The sequence below is a fragment of the Zea mays genome, chromosome 3, assembly GCF_902167145.1.
Source record: "Zea mays cultivar B73 chromosome 3, Zm-B73-REFERENCE-NAM-5.0, whole genome shotgun sequence".
In the NCBI taxonomy this organism is placed as follows: domain Eukaryota; kingdom Viridiplantae; phylum Streptophyta; class Magnoliopsida; order Poales; family Poaceae; genus Zea; species Zea mays.
This window is the reverse complement of record NC_050098.1, coordinates 208,785,556-208,805,107: the sequence shown is the minus strand read 5'-3', so window position 1 is coordinate 208,805,107 and position 19,552 is coordinate 208,785,556. Positions and strand designations below refer to the sequence as shown.

Below are 19,552 nucleotides of genomic sequence, written 5' to 3'. Positions count from 1 at the left end.
CCTTCTGCTTGTAGATCAGTTGCAACAAAGCAGAATATTATAGATGAAGAACATGCCTTTAGGCCCTCAATTTCAGTAGTCAATAAACTGATCTTTTCTCTTTCTTGAGCTAGAGCTTCTTCAACAGCCTTTTTTGCTGATTCTTGTTCCTGCATCGCTTTCACTTCTTCTACTCGCTGCTCCATCTCATGAAGAGCTTCTTTCAATTTGGAAACTTCATCTGCTTTAGACTTCTCCAAATCAGCCTGTAAATTGAATACACACAAGTATGATCCATAGATGCTATGTCTATAAGCATGAAAACTGCAGTTGCACCATGTGCCAATACAGGATGCAACATGATGTACTTCTGGGTTAAAAGAATAGGCACACATAACAAGTATTTAAATATTGTTCAAGACCAAGTATTGACCCTTAGTTTCTTTTCGCGGTCCAGGCGACTTGTTAGCTCTTCCACACGTTCCTCAAGTTTCTCTTTGGCCACCTTTAGAGCCTGTGTATCTCTTGCAGCCTAAAAAGCATGCATCCCATAACAAACTTAGAAGAAATTTTACAGAATGAATACTATAATAGTTGGTCAAGTACCAGTTTGAGCTTCCTCAGCTCCTTCCTAGCAACCCTTCTTCGCCAAGCACACTGATATGTTAGTGCGGCTCTCTTCAAATTCATATAATTTGAGTAATCTCGGTGGCATCGCCACTGGGACTGCAGGAAAGGAATCTCATATTGATGGTTCAAACAGAATAAAAAAAATTGAGAACACATAATAGCGACTTCTGACAGGAGATTAATATCCATCTGCAGTATAATAAGTGAAAATAGCAGTGAATTGCTATAAGTGCTAACCTACCTGGATATGGACTGAAGCTTTATTTTTCTTTCTAAAGGTGAACTCATTACGAGCTGCCATGGACCTTAGCCCGGCCTGCAATGTAATGGCTGACAATCGTAGTTGGTAATAAGTTTTCCAGGCAAAATACCATCGTGCATTTTTCTGAATTCTCAAAGCTGCTGCTTGTTGTCTCAGGAATTCATGTTGCTTACATGCCAATCTGGCTGTAATTGAAAATAAAGATCTTAGTATATGTACAAGGCTCCACTATGACTCCATAAGCATGCATTTTACACCCAGGGCTATACGGAAAGAGTTTACCTCTAACGAAAGATTGCAAATAAATAGATGTGTCCCGTAGTACTAGGAACTGCTCACGAGCAACATGAGTACGGAATTGACTCTGAACGCCTTTTGCTGCATTGTTTCGCATCTCTGTTCTTCTGGCATCCAGATCAGCCATTTGACCAGCCCTCAGGAATACCTTAGTTCTTCCTATCTGTTGCTCAGAACATATTTTACGGAATGAGAGCAATGAGTATATAAAATTAACATACAATTTTATATGAAACTAAGATAAAATCTTTTGTGACTCAAATGTATGAAGAAATAATCTTAAACAAAAAGTGATTAACCAGGATTTTAAGTTCCACCCGTTCCAGTGAACTCACTGCCTTATTCTTTGAACCTTTTTGGTAATTCATGTGGTCTACATACAACTAAAATAAAATGGCTTTTAACTCGAATCAATTGAACTTGCCAGCTTAGAACATAACATACCCTAGAGCCCTACTGAAACCCAAAAATTATGCCGATCTGTCATATGACCTGCCCATTCGTTCTCCTAACTGTTAGACTGTTTATTATGGCACATTTTTTTTTTCTCGAAAGCGCAGGAGAACTACGCCTCATAATATATTAAGAAGAGATAAAAAGGGGGCCAAGAAAGGCAGTATAAAACAGCCTCCTTACGGAGGCCAGTAAGAAGCATACATAAAAGAATCCATTAGACTCTCCTTAGCTCTCAGCTAAAGGTACAGCTAGATGGCAGAGCCCCTTGGCACCAGCAATCTCCCATTGCATCATTTCCTCATTAGCAGCTCTAAGACTCATGGCAACACTGGAGTTGCAGCCATCAAAAACGCATTTGTTTCTATGTTTCCACAAGGTCCAGGCTCCCAGAATGATAAGGGAATCAAGCCCTTTTCTAGTGAGCCCAGCAGCAATATTCCCCACTGATTCCCACCAGCCTAGATATGAGCCAACATCAGGTTGAGAAGCCAAAGAATGCAGACCAAAATTCCGTAACAACAGGTACCAGAATTCCCTGGAGAAGGAACAGGTAACAAGGAGATGATCAATAGTTTCATCTTCTTGATCACAAAAGGGGCACTTCTCAGGATGACTCAGCTCTCTTTTAGCAAGTCTATCCGTTGTCCAGAGACGATTTTGTGCAACCAGCCAGATGAAGAAACGGCATTTTGGCAAGGCCCAAGTTTTCCAAATTTTCTGGTAATGAGGGAAAAATACAGACCCCAAAAAGAAGCCCTCGTAAGCAATCTTTGCTGAATAGATGCTATTAGGAGCAATACTGAAAACATGTTTATCATCAACCTCAGGCTGCAGCTGCCAACCTGAAGTCATGTCCCACAACTAGGGATGGCAGTTGGACCCGTGGGTATGGATACCCACGGGTCCTACCGGGTAGGATACCCGAAATATATCGGGTCAGGTATGGGTAAAATACTTTACCCGCGGGTATCCAGTGGATATCCGAGATATCAATATACCTCTTTAAAAGTGCTACATCCACTAAAAATTAAGGACCATAATAGAATGGAGCCAAAAAAAAATACACATCAATCCTGGTTTTGTTGCGTGCTGGTTGCTGCTACTTCACCATGGACACAGACACGACCAGGGGCTGCTGTTGCTGGCGGCAGGCTGCTGCTACTATAAACCATGTCACGGGCTGCTGGAGCTGGTTGTTGCATGCTGTTTTTATTTATCAATTTATCATGGCGCGTGTGTTGTTGATTAATAAATATTAATTTGTGCTAACAGTCAACTGTAATGTACTAGAGATCAATGAGACATTGACAATGTTATATTGTGACTCTCAACTGTCATGAACTCATTAAGCTTTTATTCTCTATACTCGAATTTAAATATATTGGATGCGATAATTATGAGTTTAGATATTGTATCGACGTGTAGCCAAATATAGTCATTCTCGTGTTGTACTAGTGCTTAGATGGAAACTAAAATATTTTATGTATTTATTATAACACTAATTGAATGTTATTTAGTCTACAGTAACATATCCACTGGATACTCGATACCCGGTGGATACACGGGTACAGGTACAGTTTCTCGCCCGATTGGGTTGGTGGGTATGGATATTTGTAGAAGTCTCAGGTACAATTTCGGGTCGGGTATTATTATACCCAAACAAAATCCGACCCGTTGCCATCCCTACCCACAACTGAAGATAATTTGTTAAGACTCCCACTGTCAGAGGACCTTTAATATCAGAGATCCATTTTCTGTCTGTAATTGCCTCATAAATTGTCCTGCTATTGATAATCCTCTTGGGTATAATATTATATAAACTTGGAGTAAGATCTTTAATTCGCTTACCATATAACCACTTATCCTTCCAAAACTTTGTATTTGTGCCATCCCCCACCTCAGTAATGACCGCCTCCATGAAGAAAGCTCTAGCTTTTCTAGGTACTTTTATGTGGAGATCAGACTAAGGGCAAGTAGGATCAGTCTTCTGCAGCCAGAGCCAACGCATTCGAAGGGCCCAACATAATTCTGGAAAACTAGATATGCCAAGACCTCCAAGCTGCAGTGGTCGGCAAACACGACCCCAGGCGACAAGACAATGACCTCCTCTCGCCTCCTTCCGGCCCCTCCAAAGAAAGCCCCTGCGTATTTTATCAATTGCATCCAGACCCCATTTTGGAATGTCAACTGCCATAGCAAGGTAGACCAACATACTTGTTAGAACATGCTGAACCTGCACTCTCCTCCCAGCTCGAGTCATGAGATCTGCCTTCCAATTGGGGAGCTGATCAGCAATCTTCTCAACAATTGGTTGGAACTGCTGCTTGGACAACTTGTGCAAGGAAAGAGGCAGCCCCAAATAAGTGCAGGGGAATGCAGAAATATCCCCTGGAAGCATGTTCTGGGCAGCTGCCAAGTCTTGTTCAGAGCACCTTATAGGATAGACCTTTGACTTCTGTGCATTATTATGTAACCCAGATGCATCCCCAAACAGTTTTAAAATATCAAGAGAGAGGACCATATCAGTTGTAGATGGGTGCAAGAAGAGAGCAACGTCATCTGCATACATGGAGACCCTGTGAAGTTTCTTTCTACATGAAAGCTGCTGCAGCAGCCCCTCTTCTTCAGCCTTCAAGAACAGGAATCCTAGAACATCCATTACTAAAATAAACAGCATGGGTGAGAGAGGATCACCCTGACGAAGGCCCCTCCTATGTATAATACGACAACCTGGAACACCATTCAACAAAACTTGAGTAGAGGAGGTGACTAATAACCCACTAATGAGATCTCACCAAATTTGACCAAAGCCCAGGTGTCGCATTACTTCAATCAAGAATGGCCAGGACACTGAATCAAAGACTTTGGTAATGTCCAGTTTCAGCAGCATACATGCTTTGTGCTGTTGATGAAGAAACTGTGGTTTGTTGAACAAGCATAAAGTTGTCCTGGATGAACCTTCCTTTAATAAAAGCACTCTGATTTGGTAATATCATCTCATGAAGCCTCTTGGACAGTCTAGATGCAAGGATTTTGGTGATTAATTTCCCAAAACTATGAACCAAGCTAATGGGCCTGAAATCTTTAACATTTTCAGCCCCATCCATTTTAGGGATCAATGTGATATATGCTGAGTTTAGCCAACCAAAATTCTCAAACTTTCTTCCCCAAACAGCAGAAATGGCAGCCATGACATCAGCTTTGATTATGTCCCAACATGCCCTATAGAACCTCCCAGTGAAGCCGTCAGGCCCAGGTGCCTTATCTGAAGGAAGCAGTTTGATGACCTCCCAAACTTCCTGCTCTGAAAAAGGGGCTTCCAACTCAGACAAATCATAGGACGGCATTCCCAAATTCTCTAGATTAATACTTCTCTCCCTGTTTTCACTGGTCCACAAGAGATTGGTGTAGAAAGAATCGATACACTCAGTTTTCCAATATGACTAGTTAGGATCTGATTTCCGTCGACCAATCTAGCCACAAAATTTTTTCTTTTGCGACGACGAGCATGTAAATGGAACAACTTCGTATTTGCATCTCCATCTCTTAACCAAGAAATCCTAGCCCTCAAACGTGCCATAGTACGTTTAAAGGAGGAAAGCAGTAGGGACTACTTTTTAAGCTTGTTCTTAAGCCAGAATTCAGCTGGGCTGAGAATACGTCCATCTTGGGCCATCTCTAACTTGTGCAGAATTTCCTTGGCTAGAGCAAGCTGGGATCTCACATGTCCAACTTTTCTATCACTCCATGTCTGCAATTTTTTAGCCGTTTCTTTCAGCTTTCGGTCCAAGGTATTGAAGGGGCAAGTAGTAGCCTGAACTGAGTTCCAAACTTCCGCAACAGTATCCTGAAAATCATCAAGTTTTGTCCAGAAGGCCTCAAAATGGAAACGCCTTCTTCCAATTCTGTTATCTGTAAGTCCCGGGATGAGAGGGCAGTGGTCAGAATCTTGGTAGGCAGTACTTTGAAGGAGGACATTTGGAAATAGTATTTCCCAGTCCACTGAGCAGAACACCCTATCCAGCTTGACAAGAACTGGATTTACTTGCTGGTTGGACCAAGTATATCGTCTCCCATGCAAGGGAATTTCTTTCAGGGCTAAGTCTTCAATTAATCTTTTGAACCTATTCATTATAGCTCTGTTGAAATGATTGGTATTCTTGTCAGAGGTACTGTAGATGAGATTGAAGTCCCCAGCCAACATCCAAGGCCCTAAACAAGTGGTCCTGATATCTCTTAATTCCTGCATAAATAGCAGCTTCTCAGCATCCCCTTGCGGCCCATACACACAGGTTAGCCACCATGCAGTCCCATTCTCTTTACAAAACTGAACCGACACACTATGGTTATCAATTCTGCTCTGCCCAGTCGATTTAAGATTGTGTCTCCATGCAACCAAAATGCCCCCACTAACTCCAACAGCAGGGAGGAAAATGTATTCACTGAAATTAGAACCCAGCATGGAAAGAATGGTATGGTAGGAGATATTCTGCATTTTAGTCTCCTGTAGATAAACAACATCCACCCTAACAGTTTCAACAAAATCCCTCACAGAGTCTTGTCTTACAGATGAGTTCAAGCCTCTAACATTCCAAACAAGGATTTTTGAAGGGTCCATTAAAGAATTACAGCAAGGGAGCAACCAGCACAAGAACCTACTCAAGGCTCCAAAACAGAAGGAGCACTCCAGCCAAACAAGGCTGCAAGGGCTTCGACATGACACTGAGACAGGGGTTGGGAAAACAGTTTGGCGTATGCATCCATAGCCTCCTGATTTATGCCCTCAGTTTCTGAAATAATGTGCAGGGTTGCCAAAGCTTTTTTCATTGATCTTCTTCCTAGGTCCTGCATGATAAATTCAACTCCAACCCCAGCCACTCTACGACTTCTTCGGGGAACAGCCAGCGATGAGAGTGGAGAAGATGTCTTCTTGTGTACTTTGATGCATGGGTTTGGCAAAAGAGCAGCCGGCCTGATAGCAACTCTGTTCAGGAAATACTCAGAGCTTGACCAACTGATCTGTTTTTCCACATCCGAGCTAACATCCTCCATTTCAGCCAAGTTATCCAGGACCTGCTCAACATCTCCTCTTCCATCAACAATCACCTGAACAACCTCAGTATCCTGGCACACCTTGTCTCTTGACATTTTTCTGGTATATACCTTCAGGGAAGTGGTAGTCTGCTTCTTCCCAAAGGTCGCGGAGGAGTAAGAAACACTTGGTGGGCCTTCACTGTCCGCTGTGAATTTATGGGGCGAGCCAGAAACAATTCTCTCCAGCGTCTCCTCAGGCTGGACATGAGGGGGCGAAGAGAATTTATTCAGGCCCAGCATCCCTATCACAGTGTCCTTAAATATTGGAGATAGCTGATGAGGCGAGTTCAGGTTGGTCATCTCCAGCGGCCCATCCAAGGGACTGTGGTGGGGCGAAGATGGACCAAACGATCCCAGCGGCCCATCAAGGGTTATAGCTTCATCATATGGGTCCTGGTGGGGCGAGTCATGGCACAAGTTCTCCAGCGGCCCTGAGACAAAGGTTCCCAGGTGCGGAGAAGTGGCCTGACCTAGCGTCCCTCCCAACTGAATGTCAGGGGCATAAGTTATCCCAGCAGCGGGAAGAATCAAAACACGCACACTCTCCCCAAGATCCTCCTCGACTTCCACCCGAACCGGTGGCTGAGACAAAAACTCCTCTGCTCCCGTGTGCATTACTAACTGATCCTCGTACCTCCCAGCTGTCACCTCAACTCCTGGGGCAGTCTCCTCAACTCCCGGGTCACCCCCAGGCATAATTACCACATGCGCGCGGCCCAAAGGAAGTCGTGGGCCCAGACGCATCTGAACAGGCCACCGTAGATCAATAGGGACCGGCCGCCGCCGATTCTGGGGATCTTGATCGTCAGGGCCATCATCATCAGGTTCCCTTCCCGACGGAGGTGGAGGAGGAGGTGGTGGGGTAGCCGATGTCATCTGTAGGGTCTTAGGTGGAAGGATATCAATGGAGATCTTATAGGTTAAGAATCTCTTTTCCTGATCATCTATCCCAGCCTCCAAGATGTGTAAATCCATTTTCCTAACCAGTTTTTCAGGATCAAAACACCATGTTTTCACCATCAAGGCTGAAAAATCCCTCATTTCCATAGCTTCTGAATGTAATGCTTCAACCCAACATGAGTCCCTGAGCAACTGTTCAGTTGTAGATCTACACCAAGCATGTTGGGGAATGCCTGTTAATCTAACATCAACCAACTCAGCCATCGACGATGAGGACGCATGAGCAAATCTGGACCATCTTTTGAGCAGCAAACTGAAACGGGGTCCCCTCAGAGGTCTTCCTTCGTTGAGAACCTTGGTTGTCGTGTCTTCATCCGGTAGAAACAACAGGAAATCTTCAGGGTAGGTCTGATGAATCCGCATGTCCTCCAACTTGACACCAAAACAATGCCTCACCTCCTTCAACTCGTCGGAACCAGAAACCCCAGGACGTGAACCAGCCACAGAGACGAACAGAGCACGACGAAGGGCAATTTCCTCCCTAGCAAGGTCTTCAGAAAAATCCAGAACACAGGAGGAGGCAGAGGGTGGCCAAGCCACCTCAGATCTGAAACAATCCAGCTGAGGGGAGCGGGAGGTGGGCATGCCTGAGTGGGACCCAAATCCTGCGCAGTTGTACCTTTTCCATGTTTGGACCGTCTTTTTTTCCTCATGAGCTGAGAACACATCTTCTTGTTGTCTGCCACAGCGAATGCCTTTGACGTTGCATGATCCTGTGATGAAGTGAGGCGCTTTCTGCGAGACGGTTCCTGAAAATTACCCTCCGGAGAAGGAACCAAGTCCATGTTGGAGAGCCTCTGCCACACCGGAGGTCGCACAAGAAACCTCGACCACACCGGAGCCCTCTGGGAGGTTTCCTGTCGCACCCGAAGACGCGTCTTGACGCAGCCCAGACGCTGCCGCACTGTCAGCTTCTGTGCTTCAACCGGAAGGGATGAGCACTTTGCCGCCCAGTGTCCAAAACTGAAGCACCGCAGGCACCGAGTAGGCCGCCGACAGGAAGCAACGAGGTGGGAGGTAGAGAGGCAGTTGTAGCACCGACCTCGGAGGTCCACACGGGACCCTCGACGAGGGAGATGCACACCCCGAGGCCTCTGCCTACGACCAACCACCTGCCAGCCTTCCTCATCCACCGGGGGGGCCACAGGAGAGGGGCTGACGGCGCAGAGACTTGCCGAGGGAGAAGGGCTGGCGGCGCAAACCGAGCTGGAGAGGACAGCATCTTTAAAGGAACGTGGAGATGAAGAGGAGCCTCCAGCCGAGGAGTCGCTGCACCATCTCTGGGCCTTGGACCGCCCATCCTAGGAGAGCAGCCGTCGTGACAGACTGGACCCAGTCGCCGAGGGGGTGGAAGACGAGGAGGTGGTCGCCGGTACCGGGGTGGTGACCGGCGAGGGGCTGGTGGAGAGGGGAGTGGGGAGGGGAAGCGTCCGGGCGGGGTGGGGGACCGAGGAGGGAGACGACCTGCCAGGGCAGGGAGCCGAGGCGTCCATCTCAAAACTTTTTTACTTTATTATGGCACATTGTGGCTCCTATGTGTGTATTGGGCTCTACAGCCCAGCCATGTATTAGCCCACTAGAGTTAGAGGAAACCCTACAAATGACCTATATAGCTTGTATCCTAGTTAATCATTAATCTATAGAATATTCCTTCAGTTCTCTTTCTTTACGAGGAGGTCATTGTCTTGTAGACTGGGGTCGTGTTTGCCGACCACTGCAGCTTGGAAGTCTTGGCATATCTAGTTTTCAAGAATTATGTTGGGCCCTTCGAATGCGTTGGCTCTGGCTGCAGAAGACTAATCCTACTCGACCTTGGTCTGATCTCCACATAAAAGTACCTGGAAAAGCTAGAGCTTTCTTCATGGAGGTGGTCATTACTGAGGTGGGGGATGGCACAAATACAAAGTTTTGGAAGGATAAGTGGTTATATGGTAAGCGAATTAAATATCTTACTCCAAGTTTATATAATATTATATCCAAGAGGATTATCAATAGCAGGACAGTCTATGAGGCAATTACAGACAGAAAATGGATCTCTGATATTAAAGGTCCTCTGACAGTGGGAGTCTTAACAGAGTATCTTCAGTTATGGGACATGATTTCAGATTGGCAGCTGCAGCCTGAGGTTGAGGATAAACATGTTTTCAGTATTGCCCCTAATGGCATCTACTCAGCAAAGATTGCTTACGAGGGCTTCTTTTTGGGGTCTGTAATTTTCCCTCATTACAAGAAAATTTGGAAAACTTGGGCCTTGCCAAAATGTCGTTTCTTCATTTGGCTGGTTGCACAAAATCGTCTCTGGACAGCGGATAGACTTGCTAAAAGAGGGCTGAGTCATCCTAAGAAGTGCCCCTTTTGTGATCAAGAAGATGAAACTATTGATCATCTCCTTGTTACTTGTTCCTTCTCCAGGGATTTCTGGTACCGGTTGTTACGGAATTTTGGCCTGCATTCTTTGGCTCCTCAACCTGATGTTGGCTCATATCTAGGCTAGTGGGAGTCGGTGGGGAATATTGCTGCTGGGCTCACTAGAAAAGGGCTTGATTCCCTTATAATTCTGGGAGCCTGGACCTTGTGGAAGCACAGAAACAAATGTGTTTTTGATGGCTGCAGCCCGAGTGTTGTCATGAGTCTTAGAGCTGCTAATGAGGAAAGGATGCAATGGGAGATTGCTTGTGCCAAGGGGCTCTACCAGCTAGCTGTTCCGTTAGCTGAGAGATAAGTAGAGTCTAATGGATTCTTTTTTGTATGCTTCTTACTGGCCTCCGTAAGGAGGTGGTTTTGTTTTGTACTGGCCTTTCTTGGCCCCCTTTTTACCTCTTCTTAATATATTATGAGGCGCAGTTCTCCTGCGCTTTCGAGAAAAAAAAAAACACACACAAACCCACGCCCCACCCCACCCCAAAACAAGGCCACCAAATTTTCAGTATAGGCCAGTCCACCTCATGATATGGTCATTTATTCTCATGGAAACATGGTTACACCCATTTCAGATAAGGGTTTACTCGCCCTGTTATAAAACATAGTTAAGTTGTCATTTTTTAAAAGTTGTGAAGAGGAGAAACCTGTCCATGTTGGTACATGCTGAAGAGATTGGTAAGTAAAGTGTTTTTCACCTGATAACCCTGTAGTCCCATTTTGTCCAAAACCTTTTGACAGGAGACTTTTTCATCATTTCTATCAGAAAAGAACATGGTCTTAATTACAGAACAGAAAGAGAGGGGGCAAGCATTCCGTTGTAGAACAATGATGCTTACTTCTCTTTCAAAATTTCAGGAGCAAGAACACGAAAACGATGTAGAAAATCATGAAATAGTTTCCTTGTGGGATAACCAGCACAGCTGATTCTAATGGCTTCAAGAACACCCTATTAGGATGGCATCATTAGTGAACTGCATCATAAAACAAGCATCTAGAAATTTGGCAAAGATGTATGGGATATTTTCCTTACAGAACATCGAAGCTGCTGCAGAACATTGGTATTCTCAAAAATGCCAGGCTTAAGGACACTATTTGGTTTTATACATCTTATGTAATGTGGCTCTGTAGAGCTCAAAGTCTCCATGAGTTCATGAAGTTGTATCTGCAAATTACATTCAATAACCAGAATCAAATACACCGAAACAATGACACCACACCGAAGATTTCATAAGAATATAGCAAAGCAAATGTCATGAGGTCCCCATTTTTTTCTCAAATATGCAGGAGAGCTGTATATCATCGCATTAAAAAAGAACACAAAGCATACAATGTGCCTGTTGTTTTGATTTGGTCAAATAGTCTCCTAAAGTTCAATTAAGTATCAAAGCAACAGAGTCCAAAGTACATGTTAATAAGTCCACCAAACAGATTTATTTTTGTTAGACTATGTGTGTGTGAGTGTGTGTGGGCCTGCACCACTGTTGGGCTGCCGGCCATTAGGGTTAGGGTTTCCTGTGTCTCTATATATTGTAGTCCTCCTCTATGCAATACATCAAGGACTTCATTGTTCTACATGGTATCAGCCTAGGTTTAGGGTTTTTCCTCCTCCCTTCCCACTGCAGCCGCCGGCGGCTCTCTCCCACCCAGCAGTCGCCTCCCACCTGAGCCGCCGCCGACCCCGGGAGGCTCCTCCTCCCTCCCGGGGCGGCCCCTTCCACTGGCGCGGCTGTGCACGGGCACCTCTCCTTCCCTCTCTCCCAGGCGCCGCCAGGAGCACCCGAAGCCAACGGCGCCCAGGCACGCAGCGCCCGCGCCCAACCGCCCGCTCCAGCTGCCGACCGCGCCGCCAGGACGAAGCCCCGAGCAGGCGCCGGACCGAGTCGGCCACCCTACCCGCGCCAGGAGCGCGCGCCGCGACTCCAAGACCAACGCCCGCGCAGGAACCCGAGGCCCCACCAGACGTCACGCCCGGCACCATGGCCGGCGCGGATGCCGGTGAGCCGGTGCTGGCCTTCTCCTTCCTGTTCTCCCTTCCTCCGTCTCTCTCCATCCGTCGCCCCAGGCCTCCCTGCACGTCGCCGCGCAGGGCCTCTGCCCCTCCTCGTCGGCGTCCAGGGCGCGGGCGCGGCCGCCACAGTCGTGGGATCCACACGCCGCCGCGCCGGGCCTCTGCCCCTCCTCGCGACTGCTGCCTTCCTCCCCACCGGCGCTGCCCCACCGGATCAGGCACCGGCGGCCCCTCGCCTGCCTACGGCCCTCGTCCGCGCTCCAGCGCCGCAGCGCTCCACCGCCGAGGCAGGCCGAGCTCTTCCCCGCCACAAGCCCCTCCCCTCTACTCTCGGGCACGCCCGATGGCCCCTCCTCGGCGTCTGCGCACCCCACGCGCAGCGCCCCCTGCTTTCCTGCGCGCCGCCGCCACGCGCAGTGCCCCCCAGCCTTCCTACGCATCCTGCGCGCCGCTGCCCCCCATGCGCAATGCCCCCGGCCTTCCCGTGCGCCCTGCGCGCGCCGCTCTCCTCATCGTGCTGGCCACCTAACTGACCGCGCTGACACCAAGTAGCGCCAAACTTTCGAGCTTCTCCCGTCGCCAGCGCCGTCATCATCCCTTGCCTGGTCCGGCGCAGGCCCCTGCCCGGCTGGACCCGCCCCACCGCCCACCCCCTTCATCTCCTTCGTTGGATCCGTCGCTGTCGCGGCCTTCCCGGCCGGATCCACGTTGCTGCGACCTTTCCGGCTCGATCTGTCGTCCTTTTGGCTGGATCGCGTCTTCCCGGCTGGATCCGTCGTTGCCGTGGCCTTCCCGGCCGGATCTGTCGTTTCCCCTTCTATTCTGCCGCGGGCGCGGACACCATGACCGGCGCAGACGCGTGCGTTGCCGTCGGCCTCTCTGGCGGGGCTCCTTGACGTCTGGACGATCGAAGAAGCAGGAAGGTCGGCCTGCCGGTGTCCTTTTGTTGTGTCGCCTTGCCGATCGTTGACGCTCGAACGTCGACCCCTCCCGAAGAACAAGCTTCTGCTACATGTCTCCCGACCGCGACCACCTCGACTTCGGCTACCTCGGCGTCTACAGGCTATCGTCTTCTTGGAGCACACACCGGTCTCTACTCCAGCCGCAACATTCGCACCATCACGACGTTGCGACTGCGGGGGGATTTCAACCCGTCGGCTCGTACCTTCGGACTCTACTCCAGTCTCATCGTGTGTGGTGCCCCCGTTGCGACTGCGGGGGGATGTTAGACTATGTGTGTGTGAGTGTGTGTGGGCCGGCACCACTGTTGGGTTGCCGGCCCATTAGGGTTAGGGTTTCTTGTGTCTCTATATATTGTAGTCCTCCTCTATGCAATACATCAAGGACTTCATTGTTCTACAATTTTTTGTGTTAAAAAGATCATAGAATGTTAGACGTATATATGTATGTGGGCATGAGTTGGGCTGCACAGCCAACCAGCCCACCACATCTGTAGATTGAGTTGTAGTACCATATATTGCCTACCAATGTAGGGTGTTAGTCCTATGTACTGTATATAATCAGCACATGAGGCTTAATGCAAAAAAGTCTACTGTTCCCAAATTATAGATATTAGAAAAAGATTATCAATAGTATGAAGATGGCAATGGTTTATACAGCACAAACTAAATATTGTAGAAATGTTACCTTAAAGCGAGTTGCAATTGAGGATTTTGATGATTTTGTGTTCTCTTCTGTTGCTTGTGGAAATAACCCTGATACAAAAGAGCACTTAGAAGCATTAAGTAATTCCTGATGCTCTGCTACCACATAGTCCTTGTTCTTGTCCAGGAATTGATCAGATTGATATGTTACCTAGGGAATAAAGAAGTAAAATGATCGGACTCAGGCAAAAACATGAGCACTAAACAACAAGAAAAGTCTTGTATTATAGTGGGAAATATGTTTTTCTCAAACACGAGGGGGAAACACTTACATCTCCAGCATAATGTTGAATTGTAAATGCAGTACGAGAAAGCTTTGGTTTGGTAAATCTTTTGTGGTTCTTGAACTTTTCGTACAGCTTCTGAGACAATGTCTCGTGTGTGGACTTTGGAAACATGCTGATGGACGTATTTCAGCACAAAAAGAAGGTAGCTGTTGTTAGATGCTTGTATTCACAAAACTGATGCAAGAATGAAAATCCTTGACTGATATGTGAAACAATTAATTTGGAAGTGAACACTGGATGTTCAATTCAGTAAAATTCGGAAAGGAGGGTCTGGAAATGCACCAGCTACAAACAGTCCTACTGGAAGCATCTAAAGTTCTAAACAATTTCAGTTCTCACCACCAGGCATACATAAGCATAGCAATAGCTTGGTCAGATGAAAACATGAAACATGTAAACTCACCAGGCTTCATCAAGAAGCGCAATAATGCCACCTGGTTTCTGGACACAGAAAACGATAACTGAACATGAGAATATAAAAGATAATAGGTGGAAATAGATAAGAATGAAAAGCAAGAAGTCAAGAAAACCAGTGTGTTGATCACTGTCATGTGTAGGGCATTGTAGCCCTATGCAATACAGCTAGGCTGGGATAGATGAGGTTCAATGCAATGTGTTTTATATAGTAACAAAATCATACCCTTTCAATCAGGTCAAGTACATCTTGATTGTCAACAAACTCTATGTAACTCCAATTAATTTGCTCCCTTGTGTATTCCTCTTGTTCCATTTTGAAGACATTCTACATAACAAGCACCAGGTGTTAATTGACTCATGCAAGCAATGAAAAGAAAGGTTCCACCAAAAATATGAGTTCCACAATACCTGATTAAAATGTTGCTGGAGTTTTTCATTGGTAAAATTGATGCACAGTTGTTCAAAACTGTCGTTACAGTCATATAAGAGTAAGAGTAAGCACTCCCTCAGAAAGGTCTTTAATATTATAGATTTGCTTCTCTTTTTAGAACTAATCAATTACCTGTTGGTTTTAAAACTTTCAAAACCATATATATCAAGTACCCCAATCAGTTTGTTAGAGTTTGGGTCTTGTCCTATCGATGCATTTATTCTGTTTACAAGCCTGCGATAGTATACGTGTATGTACTTAGAAAACAATTACATAATTAGTAAGGAATACATTGCTAAATCTATTACCAGTCAAACAATCGAGAGTATATCTGCTTTGCTAAACCATCCCGGCTAATAGTAGCAGAATTCGGACCAACTGTTGTGGTAATCACTCCTTCTGGTGTATTAATTTCCCTCTTTATCAAGGCATTCTCCAACTTCTCACAATCACACCTGTAATCGACATTCAAGTGTAACATGGATTATAGATTTGTACTATAACATCAAAGTTGTGAAGAGAAGTGGAGGACGGGAAATACTAGTCATACATTAAGAGCTCTCCTGCTGTATTAAGATGGAATCTAGATTTGTCATCCTTTATTATGGATGAATCTGCTTCTCTCCCTTTTGTAAAATTTATGTTTCCAAGATGAAGCACAGCAGCAACAACCCGGAATATAGCTTCCTGTAAACAGTCATGTCATTTAAGAAAAATGAATTACTGAATTGAAATAGAAGGAATTCCTTACTGAACTGAAATAGAAGGAATTTTTAAACCTGTTCTTGATCAGTAATGCCAACAGTATCCATTGCTTTTCTTGTTGCAAGGTATTCTTCAGCATCATTGATTCCATCAACTTTAATACAAGCTGACTGGTTGAGATAGTGAAACAACGATGGGTCCCCGAGCTTATACTTCTTGAGATCCTGCAGACACACATTTTCCATAGAAAAATGACACATGTAACAAGCTTGGGTAGAAGATTTGAAACAAATAATTACACCAAGGTCGGGAAAAAATATACCTCTGATGGTGCTGCACATAGGAAGTAAAAGCAATGGTAGTTCCTCTCTGGACTATTAATTTGGCAAACTCGAGATCTCTCGAGCAAGTAAGTTCTAATGGCAGCACCAGATATCTTACCGCTCTTGTCAAATTGGATTTCAACAAATTTACCAAATCGACTTCACCACATGGACAGAAAAGGTTAACAAGTCAGTAAAATCGTGTGTGAAAGTACCGGACGAAAAACTGATAGTTTATATATAAATCCTTCTATATAAAATACAGAACAGATGATCTAGGAATATTTTGACCTCACACAGAATATGTAACAGCTGTACTCACTCTTTCCAAATTATATGTTACTTTAGTTTTCTCCTTAGTCAAAGCCTCTAACTTTGACTGTTAGCGTATTATGTATTTATGTGTTCCATATCTGTAACAGGCCTTGGCCCATGTACTAGTATTTTAATATATCCCCTATCCCCAATTAGAGTTAGGGTTTTATCCTCCAACAGGGTATCAAGCCTCTCCGGCTCTCCCTGCTCACTGTCGGCGCCCGTCACCTCCTCCCCCCTTCCCCACCATGGACAGCACCACCTGGGCAGCCCTCGCCGTTGCACGGCCCCGTTGGGCGCGTCTGCGCCACCATAGCCTGTGTCGCGGATGCGCCGTCTTCCGCCATGCGGCCACCACATGGGCGGCCACCGCGGCGGATGCTCTCGTCCCACACCTGGCTAAGGCCGAACACCTCCTCCAAGGCTACTCCGCCGCTGAACCCTCTCCGGTGGCCCCAGTGCTACCCCTCCCACGGAGTACGAGGTCGCGGTCATCGCTAACCTCCACACTTAAGTGGTTGGTATCCAGAGAATCCGGTTGCTCGTCTTCGTTGTCCTCAACCCTACGTCCACCCACTACGCTTGCTGGCACGACCAGGCGTTCCTCACCCTTCAGCCCTACGCCCTCGACGACCACATCCTCGTCGATGCCATCTCCTAGTTGCTCCCATCCTAGCACCGGATGGACAGTGTGGTCCTCTCGTGGCTCCTTGGCACGCTCACTATCGAGCTTCAGGACATCGTCCACATCCATCGCTGGCTTTGCCTCTCCCGCTCCGGGGGATCCCCGCCTCAACAACATCCATCGACTTCAACTTTATGATTGAAGTTTGATACTTCCACTACTCTTTCGCACTTCTTTGCTTGGGTCTCCACCCAGTTCAGCAACTCGATTCGTGCTCTCTAGTGTGACAATGGTCACAAGTTCAACCACTCTGTCTCCTGCTCTTTCTTCCTTTCTCACGGGGTTCAACTACGGCTCTCGCACGTCGTACCCCTACACCTCCCCTCAGAACGGTCGGGCCAAACACATGATTCGCACCCCCACTAACATGCTATGTTGCCTTCTTTTTCAGGCGTCTCTTCCCGCCAACTATAGGGTGAAGCTGAATACTGATACCCATCTCAACTTCCTCCCCTCTAAGGCGGTCAATCATCCCACTCCCTTATTTGCCCTCTTTGGCACCACACTATCCTATACACACCTTCAAGTGTTTGATTGTGCCTGCTATCCCAACACTCCCACCACTGCTTCCCACAAACTTGCGCCCCACTTCACTCGTTGTCTTTTCCTCAGTTACTCCTCAAATCATAAGGGGTACCTGAAAGGGAATTAGGCTTACACCTAGTTCCTATATAATTTTGGTGGTTGAATTGCCCAACACAAATCTTTGGACTAACTAGTTTGTTCTAGTGTCTAAGTTATACAGGTGTCAAAGGTTCACAACATAGCCAATAAAATGACCAAGTGTTGGGTTCAACAAAAGGGCAAAGAGCCAACCGTAGGCCCTCTGGTCTGGGCGCACCGGACTGTCCGGTGTGCCACCGGACAGTGTCCGGTGCACCACCGGACAGTGTCCGGTACACCAGGGGACTCCAGCTCGAACTCGCCACCTTCGGGAATTTCCAGGGGCTCTCGCGCTATAATTCACCGGACTGTCCGGTGTACACCGGACAGTGTCCGGTGCGCCATGGAGAAGCGGCCTCAGGAACTCTTCCGCTTCGGGAAAAGCCAACGGCTCGTCCGCTATAATTCACCGGACATGTCCGGTGTGCACCGGACTGTCCGGTGTGACTCCAGCGCAACGGCTATCCCGCGCCAACGGCTACCTGCAGAGGCATTAAATGCGCCGCAGCGCGCGCAGACGTCAGGTTTGCCCATACTGGCGCACCGGACAATGAACAGGAGCTGTCCGGTGCGCCACCGGACATCAAGGGTGGCCCACAAGTCAGAACTCCAACGGTCAGATTCCAACGGCACTGATGACGTGGCAGGGGCACCGGACATGTCCGGTGTGCACCGGACTGTCCGGTGCGCCATCGAGCAGACTGGCTCCCCAACGGCCACATTTGGTGGTTGGGGCTATAAATACCCCAACCACCCCACATTCATTGCCATCCAAGTTTTCCACTTCTCAACCACTTACAAGAGCTAGGCATTCAATTCTAGACACATTCAAAGAGATCAAATCCTCTCCAATTCCACACAAAACCCTAGTGACTAGAGAGAGTGATTTGCCGTGTTCTTTTGAGCTCTTGCGCTTGGATCGCATTCTTTCTTTCTCTTTTGCTCTTGTGATCAACACTCAATTGTAACCAAGGCAAGAGGCACCGATTGTGTGGTGGCCCTTGCGGGGAAGTTTTGTTCCCGGTTGATTGAGAAGAAGGAAAGCTCACTCGGTCCGAGGGACCGTTTGAGAGAGGGAAGGGTTGAAAGAGACCCGGCCTTTGTGGCCTCCTCAACGGGGAGTAGGTTTGCAAGAACCGAACCTCGGTAAAACAAATCCACGTGTCACTCTCCTTATTTGCTTGCGATTTGTTTTGCGCCCTCTCTTGCGGACTCATTTATTATTACTAACGCTAACCCCGGCTTGTAGTTGTGATTATTTTTGTAAATTTCAGTTTCGCCCTATTCACCCCCCCCCTCTAGGCGACTATCAATTGGTATCGGAGCCCGGTGCTTCATTAGAGCCTAACCGCTCGAAGTGATGTCGGGAGATCACGCCAAGAAGGAGATGGAGACCGGCGAAAAGCCCACTACAAGCTACGGGAGCACTTCATCGGAAGAGTCCCGCACCAAAAGGGGGGAGAAGAAGAAAAGCTCCTCCAACAAAGGGAAGGAGAAGAAATCTTCCTCTCACCACAAAGAGAAGAAGGAAAAATCTTCTTCCCACAAGCCGCATCGGAAAGGCGACAAGCATAAAAGGATGAGGAAGGTGGTCTACTACGAGACCGACACTTCATCAACATCGACCTCCGACTCCGATGCGCCCTCCGTCACTTCTAAGCGCCAAGAGCGCAAGAAGTATAGTAAGATCCCCCTACGCTACCCTCGCATTCCAAAACATACACCTTTACTTTCCGTCCCATTAGGCAAACCACCAACTTTTAATGGTGAAGATTATGCTATGTGGAGTAATTTGATGCGTTTTCATCTAACCTCTCTCCACAAAAGAATATGGGATGTTGTTGAGTATGGTGTACAGGTACCATCAATAGGGGATGAGGACTATGACACGGACGAAGTGGCCCAAATCGAGCACTTCAACTCCCAAGCCGCAACTATCCTCCTTGCCTCCCTAAG

General features: G+C 47.1%; 1 protein-coding gene across 12 annotated transcripts in view; it reads right to left on the bottom strand.

Moving 5' to 3' along the window:
• Positions 1-19,552, bottom strand: part of LOC100216838 (myosin-17) — a 64,889-nt gene that overhangs the window by 29,580 nt on the left and 15,757 nt on the right. For all 12 annotated transcript variants that reach the window (XR_002267797.3, XM_008676890.4, XM_035965689.1 and 9 more), the window contains exons 7-24: positions 15,933-16,092; positions 15,685-15,834; positions 15,456-15,592; positions 15,214-15,360; positions 15,038-15,139; positions 14,884-14,941; positions 14,699-14,800; positions 14,462-14,499; positions 14,044-14,170; positions 13,755-13,922; positions 11,130-11,261; positions 10,936-11,045; positions 10,795-10,855; positions 1,154-1,331; positions 851-1,056; positions 586-705; positions 413-511; positions 57-245 (exon numbers count right to left, since the gene is read on the bottom strand). Coding sequence is in view for 11 of the 12 variants with exons in the window: in XM_008676890.4 (XP_008675112.1) it covers positions 57-245; positions 413-511; positions 586-705; positions 851-1,056; positions 1,154-1,331; positions 10,795-10,855; positions 10,936-11,045; positions 11,130-11,261; positions 13,755-13,922; positions 14,044-14,170; positions 14,462-14,499; positions 14,699-14,800; positions 14,884-14,941; positions 15,038-15,139; positions 15,214-15,360; positions 15,456-15,592; positions 15,685-15,834; positions 15,933-16,092 (2,284 nt within the window). In the remaining variant the exon portion in view is untranslated. The remainder of the gene's footprint in view (positions 1-56; positions 246-412; positions 512-585; positions 706-850; positions 1,057-1,153; positions 1,332-10,794; positions 10,856-10,935; positions 11,046-11,129; positions 11,262-13,754; positions 13,923-14,043; positions 14,171-14,461; positions 14,500-14,698; positions 14,801-14,883; positions 14,942-15,037; positions 15,140-15,213; positions 15,361-15,455; positions 15,593-15,684; positions 15,835-15,932; positions 16,093-19,552) is intronic.